The following is a 15,000-nucleotide window of genomic DNA, read 5'->3' on the forward strand; positions in this document are numbered from 1 at the left end:
AGTCAGTGAGGTTTCTGAAGTTTGGGTGTTGTTTTTTATGGAGTGGTGTGTATGTGTGAGTGTGTTACCCTATGAAGGTGAAGTTACTGTGTGTGTGTGTGTGTGTGTGTGTGTGTGTGTGTGGAGTGTGTTACCCAATGAAGGTAAAGTTACTGTATGTGTGTGTGTGTGTGTGTGTGTGTGTGTGTGTGTGTGTGTGTGTGTGTGTGTGTGTGTGTGTGTGGAGTGTGTTACCCTATGAAGGTGAAGTTGTTTGGAGTGTTTTTGGAGCGGCCAAGGATTTGAATGTCACACACGGCTGTCTCTACTGAGGAACGAGGAGCAAACTTCACACAAAGCATCTTCTGCTTTATGGCGCGCTCCTCTGTGGAGAGAGAGAGAGAGAGAGAGAGAGAGAGAGAGAGATGGAGGGAAACAGGGAGAGAGAGAGATAGAGAGAGAGATGGAGAGAGAGAGAGAGAGAGAGATGGAGGGAAACAGGGAGAGAGAGAGAGGGAGAGAGAGAGAGATGGAGAGAAACAGGGAGAGAGAGAGAGGGAGGGAGAGAGAGATGGAGGGAAACAGGGAGAGAGAGAGATAGAGAGAGATGGAGAGAGAGAGAGAGAGAGAGAGAGAGAGAAATGGAGGGAAACAGGGAGAGAGAGAGAGGGAGAGAGAGAGAGATGGAGGGAAACAGGGAGAGAGAGAGAGGGAGGGAGAGAGAGATGGAGGGAAACAGGGAGAGAGAGAGATAGAGAGAGATGGAGAGAGAGAGAGAAATGGAGGGAAACAGGGAGAGAGAGAGAGAGAGAGAGAGATGAAGGGAAACAGGGAGAGAGAGAGAGGGAGAGAGAGAGAGATGGAGGGAAACCGGGAGAGAGAGAGATAGAGAGAGAGAGAGAGATGGAGGGAGAGAGGGAGATGGAGAGAGAAATAGAGATGGAGGGAGAGAGAAATAGAGAGAAAAAAGAGATGGAGAGAGAGAAAAAAAGAGAGATGGAGAGAGAGGCAGAGAGAGAAAGAGAGAGATGGAGAGAGAGAGGGAGATGGAGAGAGAGAAAGAAATAGATAAAAAGAGAGAGAGATGGAAATAGAGGCAGAGAGAGAGAAAAGAGAGAAAGAATAGAGAGAGAATAGAGAGCATAGAGGGAGAGAGAGAGAGAGAGAGAGAGAGAGAGAGAGAGAGAGAGAGAGAAATAGAATAGAGAGGGGTCAGCAGCTCAAACAAGCATACAGGTGAGTGATGACACCCTACTACAACTGGACGTTTGTTTTTTTCCAACTCAGTAAATGTGCATTATTAACTGTGCACAGTCATGCACTCTACTGTCACCAATGAAGAAAGAAACATTCAGAGCTAAGCTATTTTAATAATAAAAAAATAAAGTGCATCTACAGTTGAAGCATTTTAATAAGAAACATTTATGCATAGGATATTTTTATTTAATTTGACAGAATTTAATATCACAGAATGGGTCTCTAAACACAGATGATTCAGTCCCATTCTAAACCACGTCTGGGCAGACACAAGAGTCCTGGCAGTTGAAGCGTAGCTCATGCATATCGCCCTTTCTCCGTTTACTGACTATTTATGTGTCATTCATTTGGATAGCGGCGCTCGGGAATAAACTGTGTACATTTAGCGACTGTATAAAGCGATACGTAGCTGTGATATTAGCAGTTAGCGTGAGTCAGAGCGATCTATCAGAACAAGGGTCTGTTTGGAGCAGAAGACAGGCCGGAAGACATGCTAATCTCAGCCGGCTCGGTGTCTCACTCAGTCAGGGATATAACCAACCCGTGCGGCGCTTTCCGCCTGTTGATGGAGTGTAAGACGGCCATATATACTGTGAGGTATCCATTAAACACGGTTTCACACAATAAAGCAACGCGCTATAGCTAAGGACCATTTTTTTATCCGTTCCAGCCTAACCCAACACAACCTGAAGCCCAGCCCTCCCGCCAGCCCATAATACTCTGCCCCCATCCCATTCATTCTGTCAGAGCGCAAGCAAGCGCACTATAAATGCAATAATAATGAAAATAATAAACATGCTGTCCTGGTTCTCAGCACCCGAGTGTTATTACGCCCTCCGAGACGCGACGGAGAGGAGAGGAGCGTCCAGGGCTCTGCCAGACGCGGTCGCACAGCACTAAACCAAAGGGGAACGCATTTCATTAATATTAGATAAGCGCCATCCTCACACTATCCTCACAAATAAATACATAAATAAATAAGCCGCTCATAAAAAGAAGAACTCGCCGTGGCGGCCGCCGCTACGGCAACCGGCGCGGCTCAAGATAAACAATGACTCATCGTTCTCGGCTCTGTCGCCTCCGGGGGGAAATGTTTATTTTATTCCCTAAGCCCGCCATAAATTAGCCTAACCTGGGCCGTGAAACATTCACCAGCCACAACAGCACCGGCCGAGGCCCCTGGACATCCACATGGGGCGGGGGAGGGAGGGGAGGAAAGAAGAGAGGACGGGAGAGAGGAAGAGAGGAAGAGAAGAGAGGACGGAAGAGAAGAGGAGAGGAGGAGAGGAAGAGAAGAGAGCAAAAAGAGGAAGAGTGGTGTCCGGGGAGCGGTTGGGCTTACTGGTGTCCATGGTTTCTTGGATAGGGGTAAAATCCGCAGGCAGAACGTCCTTGAGGTCGACGAGCTTCAAGTCCACCAGCACGCTCTCCTCATGCACCTGAATGCACAGACAAAGATATTAGACTTTAGGATAGTCCAGTTTCAGGAAAGATCGGCAGGAGAAATGACCAGCATAGGGAAAGAGCAGCATATGAGATGACCAGCATAGGGAAAGAGCAGCATATGAGATGACCACATAGAGAACGAGCAGCATATGAGATTACCAGTGAGGGGAAGGAGCAGAATATGAGATGACCAGCATAGAGAAAGAGCAGAATATGAGATGACCAGCATAGGGAAAGAGCAGAATATGAGATGACCAGCATAGAGAAAGAGCAGAATATGAGATGACCAGCATAGGGAAAGAGCAGAATATGAGATGATCAGCATAGAGAAAGAGCAGAATATGAGATGACCAGCATAGAGAAAGAGCAGAATATGAGATGACCAGCATAGGGAAGGAGCGAGATGAGCAGCATAGGGAAGGGGCAGCATATGAGATGACCACATAGAGAACGAGCAGCATATGAGATTACCAGTGAGGGGAAGGAGCAGAATATGAGATGACCAGCATAGAGAAAGAGCAGAATATGAGATGACCAGCATAGGGAAAGAGCAGAATATGAGATGACCAGCATAGAGAAAGAGCAGAATATGAGATGACCAGCATAGGGAAAGAGCAGAATATGAGATGACCAGCATAGAGAAAGAGCAGAATATGAGATGACCAGCATAGAGAAAGAGCAGAATATGAGATGACCAGCATAGGGAAAGAGCAGAATATGAGATGACCAGCATAGAGAAAGAGCAGAATATGAGATGACCAGCATAGAGAAAGAGCAGAATATGAGATGACCAGCATAGGGAAGGAGCGAGATGAGCAGCATAGGGAAGGGGCAGCATATGAGATGACCAGCGAGAGGAAGGTCTAGTATAAGAGATGACCAGCATAGGGAAGGTCCACTGTCGTAATAGACCTGAGAGCACAGGGCAGCTGCTATCTCACACCTCTACTGTGGCTGCTCAAACTGCACCAGTGAGACCACTGTTAACGCTTCTCCACTACCATGCCTACATTCCCGTAGTAATCGGTCATCTGGTGATCCCCAAATCTGTATTCTGCATGATATACTGTAACACACCACACCACAACACAACGCAACACACCACACCACAACGCACCACACCACAACGCAACACAACACCACAACACAATACACCACACCACAACACAACACAGCACAACACAACACAACACACCACAACACAACACAACACAACACAACACAACACAACACCACACCACACCACAACACACCACAACACAACACAACACAATACACCACACCACAACACAACACAACACACCACAACACAACACAACACAGCACAACACAACACAACACAACACAACACAACACAACACAACACAACACCACACCACAACACACCACAACACACTACAATACACCACACCACAACACAACACCACAACACAACACAACACAACACAACACAACACAACACAACACAACACCACACCACAACACACCACAACGCACTACAATACACCACACCACAACACAACACCACAACACAACACAACACAACACAACACAACACAACACAACACAACACCACACCACAACACACCACAACGCACTACAATACAACACAACACAACACAACGCACCACACCACACCACAACGCAACACAACACAATATAACACAACACAACACACCACAATGCACCACACCACAACACAATACACCACAACACACCACAGCACAACGCAACACAATACAACACACCACACTGCACCGTGGCGGTTAAAAACAATCAGGGGCTGTTTAGTTGACATTTTCAAGCATGGCTCCCCCCCCCCCCCCATCACCCATTCATTCTGGGTGGTAATAAATTGCAATAATAGCGTGGAGGCCCATGGAGTGGGCCCAGTCGACCGTGACGTGACAACTCCGAATATCTGGGTGCCGTCTGGGTGCAACTCTGGACCCACACTTATTACCAGAGCAGACATTTTTTATTCATAGTTTTTTTTTTTCATATATTCTGACTTGGGGCAGAATATAGATGAATGGCATTACTATGCATGAAGGTGATTTCCCCCCCCCCCCCCCCCTCCTCTCTGTTTCATTTGTTCTTTTTTCTTTTTTTCTTCATCTTTTTTTTTTTTATGTTGCAGGAAAGATTTCTCCCATCATGCCTTGACAAAGGGGCACCTCGACGCAACCAGGAGGATGATGAATCGCAGCCTGTTCCCTCCCCTCAGCGCCGGTCTCCAGCTAATTCTGCTGAATCTGTTTTTGTCGTACGCAATTACGGCCGGGCCACGCTGACTGACAGACAAAATAGCCTTTGTTGATGGCACTGTCATGTTTCATCTACGCGCAAGGCTTTAAAACAATGTGGACAGACGTTTTAAGATCCCGCGTAGGCGCTAGCCACGGGGCTGGCCGCCTGATGCATCCTACCGCTCACTGGGCCTGTGACGGCAGCGGATCAACAGGCTAGCGTCACGCCATGCGTTGGTTAGCAAGGAGCCACAGAGCTGGAGGAGAGCTCCAGCAGGCCAGTTTTGTAAATGTAAATCAGGTTTATTGGCCAAGTGTACTTGCGTGTACAAGGAATTTGGTCTCTGCATTTATCCCATCCGTGAATTAGTGAACACACAGAGCGCACAGTGAACACACAGTGAGGTCGACGAGCTTCAAGTCCACCAGCACACTCTCCTCATGCACTTGATTGCACAGACAAAGATATTAGATATTAGAATAGTCCAGTTTCAGGAAAGATCGGCAGGAGAAATGACCAGCATAGGGAAAGAGCAGCATATGAGATCACTTCACACAGTGAGGTGAAGCACACACTAACCCGGAGCAGTGAGCTGCCTTGCTCGGGGAGCAGTGAGGGGTTAGGTACCTTGCTCAAGGGCAACCAGTAGGCCACGACTGCCCCCTAGAACATCCCACCACCAGGGGTTCTGGATAACAGGGCTGTTCTAAACACCCCACTACCAGGGCTTTTGAAACTAGAGAATATTCAGACTACAGTTTTTCACAATTGCTAAAAGAAGAAAACGTTGCTTTTTTTGAAACCTTTCACCATTTTCACCATTTTCACCATTTTCTCAAAGCTGTAAACACAAAGTCTGACACTTCTTGCAAAACTGAACAATTGCTTCAAAACAGTTTACCTGTGCTCAAAACCAAACAATGTCTTCAGACCATTCACAAAGCAGTCAAAACGAAAACGCTCGTGAGCAGTCATTACTCACTACATCATAAAATGGAAAACACAGTGTTCAGGGCATGGCATATAGCTCCAGGAGAAATGTTCTTTGTTTACAACAAAGCAGATGCATTTTGCATCTACAAAAACCCAAAACAAAGCAAAATAAAATGCGTAACTCAGTGGATTCAACATTTGCAATTTCAGTAAAAATAACGTATTGGAAAGGTACTGGAAAAGACAGACAATACATGAGAAGTACATCACAGTCTATAGCCTACAATGCACAGTAAGAATACCCCAGAATTCTACAACGCTAAGTGCCTCACTGATTCTGTCCATTGTTGATCTGGACGTTCAGCAACCTGTTTGCACTCTGAACTAGCCTATACTGGTTGGGTAACATAGTTTTAAACAAGTGTGCTCAATTTTGAGTTGTTGTGTGTCTAACTTATGACATCTGTGTTTCTTGGTGTTTACGTTTTGTCACTGTGGTTACCATTATGCATCACAAGTGCATCACAACTGCAAAATGTGTTTTATTGCATAAGAATGTGTTAAGAGTTTTGCAAAAAGAGTCAATGAGGTCTGCAGATTGTGTTTTAATAGGTGAAAACTGTCTATGGTTTTGCCAAAAGAGTGATCAATTCAATAAATGCCTTCAGGCAACTGAGCATTTGGTTCAGAGAATAGGGTTTAGTGTTTAAGCAAATGTGAAAAACGAAAGGACAGTCCAACTAAACTCACAGAATAACAGACTGAGTTTCCGTGGCATACCTTTCAGTATGTGAGCATAGCTTTGACTCTGTCTCAGTGACTAAACTAACCAATGATAACCAGCACAATAATACAACAGTTAATGTGCAATTAAAAATGCAGTTAGTCGTAACATCTATTCTATACAACACTACACCTTGTCCTTATAAAGTGTTGTTACTTCCATGGATCTGCCAACAACTACTCAAACAGCATTACAAAGGCCACATTTGGTTTTAAGAGCTGTTATCTATGCTGTTTTCTTCTGCTGCAGATAACTTCAACAAGTCAACAACAAAAGACCATTACAGTTTTTTACAATTGTTTACACACGTTTTCAAAACTCTGTGTCTATTTTTCAAAACTCCACACACAAAACCCACAACTGCTCACACAAAATGAAAAATGCCTCAAATCTCCAGCAAAATGACACACAACATTCAAAATGTCAAAAACACATGTTTAAAGCAAACATTCGCCTCACATTACAAACACTTTTGTCATAATATGACATTTTGGATACATCATATACACACTGTTGCTCAAAACCTAAAGCTCTTCTGTCTTAGGCTTTCTATATGTATTTCCATACAAGAGAGAAAGTTACGGTATCAACATTTTTACTGTGTATTTCAAAGAAGTTGAAATACACAGTAAAAATGCAAGCAATATTAAAACCAAAAATAGTGATTTTTCCCAAATAATTTGCTGAAGAATACAGTCACCACCAGATGTACATAGAGTTTTGAAAACACTGATTTTGTTTTTTTCTAAAGACAAGTGTGTGTGTGTGTGTGTGTGTGTGGGTGTGGGAGGGGGGGGGTGTCGTGTACAGTATGTATTCATAGGCCTATAGACCCTTTCAACTGCAGAAACAAACAATTCTACAGCGTTCCTAAGGCATTTCTGGAGGCACAGAAAAATGTATTGAGCTAATGGTACTGTAACATGGGGACAAAGAAAAATAGAGTAAAAAGACACATTTTACATACAGTAAAGTCAACTTTTTGTAGAACATTACTGTAAGCTAAAGTCCGATTACTGTAATTTTCAAGTATCTGCATTGGTTCTGAATATTTCAACCGGAAATCCTCTAGGAGCAGATTGAAAGGGTCTATACCTATATAGAGAGTATATCTATTCATAGACCTATACTAAGGCAATGATTGGATGGTGTTCAGTAAAGTAAAGAGTGTTTGCACATGTGAAGAGAAAGAGTGAAGCACTTGTGATTTAGTGTGGCATTTTGATGGGTTGTGTTTGAAGAACGAAATCAAGTTACTTCCTGTTAGATTTTTGTGTGTTAGGTAGAAAATTGTGTGTGGTGTTTTGCAAAATGTGTTTTAGTCAATTGAAAACTGAGTCAAACACTGAGAATTAGTGTATGGTTTTGCAGATTTGGTGTCGGGTTATGATGTTTGGAGGACATGTTTAAAAAAATGTGTGACAAGCAAAGATTTAGTGTGTAAGCAGTTGAAAAAAACTGTAAACAACTACGTGTCATGTGGGGGTTGGTACGGATAACAACACACACACACACACACACACACACACACACACACACACACACAAACACATAGAGAGCACATAGCTGATGGTAATATTGCCTAACACTTTAATCTTAAAACAGAACAATCGCACATACACACACAGACACAGGCACAGACAGACACAAACACACACACACACACACACACACACACACACACACACACAATTATCTATAGAACAAAGGTCATTAGAGCAAACGCAGGTGTTATCACAGCTCTGTCATAACATACACACATACAGTACACACAAACTCACACACACACACACACACACACACACACAAACACCTGTCAGATAAAAAAGTAGAACATCTCACACCTGTGTGAGTGTAAAACATATACATAGGAATGGGGGAAAGAAAGAAAGAAAGAAAGAAAGAAAGAAAATAAAGAAAGTAAAGATAAAAGGAAGGATGAAGGAAAGGAAAAAGAAATAGCTATAGCTAATTCAGATATAACAGTATAACATGATATGCTATAGCTAATTCAGATATATGATATAGCTAATTCAGATATAACAGTATAACATGATATGCTATAGCTAATTCAGATATATGATATAGCTAATTAAGATATAACAGTATAACGTGATATGCTATAGCTAATTCAGATATATGATATAGCTAATTCAGATATAACAGTATAACATGATATGCTATAGCTAATTCAGATATATGATATAGCTAATTAAGATATAACAGTATAACATGATATGCTAGCTAATTCAGATATGATATAGCTAATTCAGATATAACAGTATAACATGATATGCTATAGCTAATTCAGATATATGATATAGCTAATTAAGATATAACAGTATAACATGATATGCTAGCTAATTCAGATATATGATATAGCTAATTAAGATATAACAGTATAACATGATATGCTATAGCTAATTCAGATATATGATATAGCTAATTCAGATATAACAGTATAACATGATATGCTAGCTAATTCAGATATATGATATAGCTAATTCAGATGTAACAGTATAACATGATATGCTATAGCTAATTCAAATATATGATATAGCTAATTCAGATATAATATGCTATAGCTAATTCAGATATAATATGCTATAGGTAATTAAGACATTATATGCTATAGCTAATTCAGATATGATAAGATATGCTATAGCTAATTCAGATATAATATGCTATAGCTAATTCAGATATGATGTGTCAATCCAAAGCCGACAGTGACTGTTTTTCCAAAGTTACTGGAAATAAAGTTAGAAGTTCTATTTTAGTCTGTGTCAGTGTGTCCTTTTTATTGCTGTAAATAATGAACCTCTTTTCCACTTGTTTATTTATGTGCAAAATGACCACCATTATGGCTTTGTTGTGTAGAGAAATGTGTGTGAATGTGTGAGTGTTTGTGTATTACTATGTGTGTGTGCGTACCAGTGGTGCTAAGCCATCCTTTGCTACCAAACATATTTAGCGAGTCTTTTGAAGTGTCATTACCCATAACCCATCGCTGCTCATTTCTAAAATTCCAGGTTTTTTTTGATGTGGCTCCATCTTTGAAGAGGCAATGGGAGGTGTCCTCACTGCCCATGGGGACCAGGTTAATTCAATAAAATGAGAACTTAACAACAAAAGAGTGGAGTTACTCTATGAATAATTATCACTGCCAATCCTCAGGGGCCAGGCGGGCAATAAACAATCTCCACACAGAGGCGCACACACACACACACACACACACACAAGCCATTCATATTGCGTAGCTCTGGCAGCATCCCAATATTTATATTTATATTTATATACATTTATATTTATATTTATACTTACAAATAGAGGGATTAATAGAAATAGAATAGAAAATGCTTTAGGGACCAACCGTTAAAACCCTGATTTTTACACTAAAGCACTGAAATTATGTGTGTGTGTGTGTGTGTGTGTGTGTGTGTGTGTGTGTGTGTGTGTGTGTGTGTGTGTGGTTGTGTGTGTGTGTGTCAGTGTATGTACAGGAATTGTTTGTTTGTGTGTGTATGTGTATGTGTATGTGTGATGCCCACTGGTTTCATTGCTTCCTTACTTACGTGTTGAGAGGATGCTTGGGAAAAACAGAGAAACCGCTTGACCTTGGATTTGAATAAGCCGTCCTTCCAGAGGTCAGCCTCACAGCCATCTGTTGTTTTTGCAACCTACAGGAGGACAAACAGACAGAGAGGAGATGTGTGTGTGTGTGTAATGTGTGTGTGTGGGGGGCACCTAATGTATGGATGCTGTGTGTGTGTGTGTGTGTGTGTGTGTGCACATAACTGTGGGTATACATGTGATTATGGACATGCATGTGCACATGCACCTGTCTATGCATAAATGCATGCATAGTGCTTTTGCATCTATGCATATTTGTGAATGTGAATGTGTGCATATTTGTGTGTGTATATGTATTCAAGTGTGGGGGTGGCTGGGTGAGTGGGTGGGGTATGTGTGTGTGTGTGTGTGTGTGTGTGTGTGTGTGTGTGTGTGTGTGTGTGTGTGTGTGTGTGTGCGTGCGGTGTATGTGTGCGTGTGTGTGTGTCTTGTGCATACTTGGCTTAATTAACGCTTGCTCGCGCTCCATCTCATTAAAGCTCAGTGTGAGTATCTGCGGAGTTGCCGACTCCAAAAAGGCGTCTAAAAATAGCCCCCCCCCTCCCCCGAGAGCTGGCTGATTAAAGACACCCTGACAAAGATCTGCCTCTAACAAGCAAAATGAAACTTTATAGTGCACTTAAGAAAGAAAAGGAGGAACAGCTCAAGGAGGAACAGACCAGTCTCCACACACACACACACACACATCAGAACGAAATGACAAAAAAACATATATAATATAATATAATATAATATAATACATATATTATAAAATGTAATATAAGATAAATAGAAATAGCAACATGCTGGTAGGGTTTACCTTTTTTTATCTACAGAGACATTCTGTCTATTTCATGCAACATGCCCATTAAGTAACTTACTCTACTTCTGAAAAATAGTGTTTGATTAATTAATTAAATTCCCACATAGAATAAAACTGCTAAGAACTAGATATAAAGTGTATAATAGTTTCAGAACAAGCTCTCTCCAGGGATCTCTAGAAGCAATATGGCTATCTTGATAAGAATCAATCATGGCCACTACGCAAGAGAGGAACTTTTGAGTAGAAGGATTGACTACTAGAGTCTGAATGCCCCCCATCCCCCCCACACACACACACACATACACACATACACACACACACAAACACACACACACAAACTAGTGGATGTGATCAATGTGTCTCCCTCACTCGCTAGTCAGGTATTATGCGTCATCAGAGCCCACACAAACATTAGTCTTCAGTGGGTTGACATGTCAGGTTAATAACCTTGGCAAGTGTAAAGGTGTGTATGTGTGAGTGTGTGTCGATGTGTCGCTGTGCCCTCAGCCCAAAGACGGTGTGTGTGTGTGTGTGTGTGTGTGTGTGTGTGTGTGTGTGTGTGTGTGAGTGTGTGCGCGCCCTCAGCCCAGAGAGTAAGCCTCAATGACGGGTGTCTACCAGGAGAAATACCCCCCCCCCCCCCCTCTCTCTCTCTCTCTTCCTCCTCCACCACCATAAGCACCCAGCACATCACTGACACGGCTGATAAACAAGCCCCATGATTAGGGGCGCAAAACAAGGCTGGCAGGGCAGAGCAGTGGGGAGAGGAGAGGAGGAGAGAAGGAGGGAGAGAGGGAGGGAGAGAGGGAGGGATGGAGGGAGACGCTGCATGGGAGGACAAGAGGCAGGTGAAATGAGATGAGGTGAGCGAGATAGGCAGGGACGGAGCGAGGGAAGAGGAGAGGGACTGGGAGAGAGAGAGAGAGAGAGAGATGGGGGGATGCAGAGAGAGCAGGGGGGAGGAGAGGAAGACAGATAGACAGAGGAGGACAGGAAAGCGGACAGGGGGAGGAAGGGGAGACAGAGGAGAGGAGCGGAGAGGAGAGGAGAGGGGTGGGGGTGGGGGTCATCCAGGCTTCTACAACGGGCTACAGTGCACTGATGGGTCCCAGGAGGAGTCTATACATCAAACACACACACACACACACACACACACACACACACACACACACACACTTCTCTCCTTACAAGACAGGACGTCTGAGCCAGTTTTTCCAGGTCAGTAGCCAGAGCATCCTGTCAGTGTAAACAAAGGGAGAACGGTGAGGAGCCAAAGTCAAGTGGGAGAGCATCGAGGGCACAGACACACACACACACACACACACACACACACACACACACACACACACACACACACACACACACACAAACACACATGCACACGCACATAAACACACACACACACACACACACACACACACACACACACACACACACATGCACACACACACACACACACACACACACACACACACACACACACACAGGGACCCACCTCAGGCGTCAGCTCAACGCCATGTGCCACGCATGCCAAACACCAGGGGGATGAGAGAGAGACAGAGAGATAGAGATAGAGAGAGAGAGACAGAGAGAGAGAGAGATAGAGATAGAGAGAGAGAGAGAGAGAGAGAGAGAGAGACAGAGAGAGAGAGAGATAGACATAGAGAGAGAGAGATATACATAGAGAGAGAGAGACAGAGAGAGAGAGAGAAAGGGAGGAGAGATGGGGAGGAAAGGGAGGGAAAGTAAGAGATAGATGGAGAGATGAAGAGTGTAGGTAAGAGTAGAGAAAGAGAGAGAGAGAACAGGTGAGCACCAAAGGGTAGACAGGACATAGAGAGAGGAGGAGAGGAGGAGAAGAGAGGAGGAGAAGAGAGGAAGAGAAGAGGAGAAAAGGAGAGAAAAGAGGAGGAGAGAAAAGAGGAGGAGAGAAAAGAGGAGGAGATGGGGAGAGGAGGGGAAGAGGAGATTAGAGAAGGGGAGTAGAGGGGAGGAGAAGAGACTTGGGATTATGAGTCTTACACTTGAGTCAAACTCAGATGCAGCAAAAATATTCAAATGTCAAATACAGCAAATATAGCCTGCAAATATGTCACATTGTGCGTAACTGTAGGTTTATGCAATGTAATGCATGTTAGATCTGTCATTATAATAATGTGTGTGTGTGTGATTTTAACCAAATATGTACACTATTCATTTTAAACGAATTCAACATATAAAAAATCTAGATGTAACAAAACTCACAAACAAGCAGAAAAATAACAAAGAATTCCGAAGTGCAGTAAGCATTGCGAAAGCTAAAAAGAAAATTCCCACCAATTTTACACACCGGAAACAGCTGTTTCAATCGGCTGCTGTGCTGCTGGTGTTTTGTCAAAAAATTGAGGACAACGCAATCAACCTGTGCGACATGAGAGAGACGAGTTATAGGCCCTAATAACTTGAGGAGTTCGATATGGAAGCACTTCGGGGTTTGGGTATATCAAACTATGGAGAAGGACAAAGCGGTATGCAAACTGTGCAGTCGTGAGTTCTATGTAGGCGAAATTTGTTTGACATTTCTAATTCAGCCACGTTGAATCCTGCAGTAATGTTTTTCACTGATGAACTGATGGCAGCCCACTCTGCTTATTGTTTTTCGAGAATGTTGCACTCCTGTTTGTCATTGTGCACGAAACTTCCTGTCTGTCATTGTGCACGAAATATTGCTGGCTTGTGCTTCTTCAAGCGCCCCCTTTACGTTCGTCCTAATGCCTGTTAGTTGTTCGTGGATTGGCCTATATTTGGCGTTGAAAATTAAACGTCTTTTGAAATGAAAAATCGATTTTACAATCGATTCAATGAACAATTATGTCTCAAGAATCAAACAGGATTTTTTCACAAAAGTGACAGCCCTAGTGTGTGTGTGTGTGTGTGTGTGTGTGTGTGTGTGTGTGTTTCTGTGTGTGTGTGTGTGTGTGTGTGTGAGTGAAAGGCCATAGGCCACAGAGTCATTTCCATTCTCAATATGCTGCCCTACAAAGCCAAGGAGCAGTATCTGCAAAAATGCCAAACTGAGAAAAACAGCTTTTTTTTTCTTACATCAAGTATAAGCATCAAATTATATTCAACAACAAGGGGTATAATTAGATAGATCAAAGTGTGTTGAATATTAAACATTTTGTTTTTTAACATTTAGGCAAAATTTGGTAGTTTTATAGGCTCAAGGGCGTAGGTTTGGTCTGAGCTTTGGTGGGGACACCACTATTTTTTAGTAAAGATATGCTGCTTGATGCCTTAACAATGGCACTTATTTGGCATTTATAAACATTTATGTAAAAATGGAACAAAATCAACCGGGTATTCTTGTAGACTTTCATGTCAAGCAATATTGCATTGCTGCACACCAAAACCTAACCTTTGACACCTTTGCACACTGCTGCTTATATTTGTGAAAGTATATGTTAATTACTTTTTGTAAAATCTGACTGACTATTTTGAATATGATACTTTCACTGGCATTTAATATTGTGAGACTGTATCATGATAGACACCTAATGTGTGTGTGAGTGCAAATGGTAGTGGTAGTCTTTTTAGAAGAAAGTTCAGAGCCTTTTTTTTGTCCCAGTCTGTGCCTGCGCACACACACACACACACACACACACACACACACACACACACACACACACACACACACACACACACACACACACACACACACAGCTATTAGAGTAAGGCAGTAAAGTTAAACCAAGGCAGAATGCAGTAATGGCAAGTGGAATCAAGGCAGTAAGGGCAGATACTGCACTCTCCCTTGGCTTCACTCTACTTTTTTATACAAACTGCAAACTAAAACTGTAAATTTAGCTAAGAAATGTATAAGGTAGCCATGTGAAATTTTAACAGATTGAAGAGTAGATCATGTAGTTCAAAAAATGTG

The 15,000-nt window shown here is 42.7% G+C and overlaps 1 protein-coding gene across 1 annotated transcript in view; it reads right to left on the reverse strand.

The window, feature by feature from the left end:
• LOC143106459 (multivesicular body subunit 12B-like) overlaps nucleotides 1–15,000 on the reverse strand; it is a 37,126-nt gene that overhangs the window by 18,243 nt on the left and 3,883 nt on the right. Inside the window, exons 2-4 of the mRNA XM_076270735.1 lie at nucleotides 10,222–10,326; nucleotides 2,579–2,675; nucleotides 235–364 (exon numbers count right to left, since the gene is read on the reverse strand). Coding sequence (XP_076126850.1) covers nucleotides 235–364; nucleotides 2,579–2,675; nucleotides 10,222–10,326 — 332 coding nt within the window. The remainder of the gene's footprint in view (nucleotides 1–234; nucleotides 365–2,578; nucleotides 2,676–10,221; nucleotides 10,327–15,000) is intronic.

The sequence above is a fragment of the Alosa pseudoharengus genome, unplaced genomic scaffold (assembly GCF_046254945.1).
Source record: "Alosa pseudoharengus isolate Yale_2024_CS ecotype anadromous, Long Island Sound unplaced genomic scaffold, YU_APseudo_1.1 YU_APseudo_1.1_scf_6, whole genome shotgun sequence".
Taxonomy (NCBI): Eukaryota; Metazoa; Chordata; class Actinopteri; order Clupeiformes; family Clupeidae; genus Alosa; species Alosa pseudoharengus.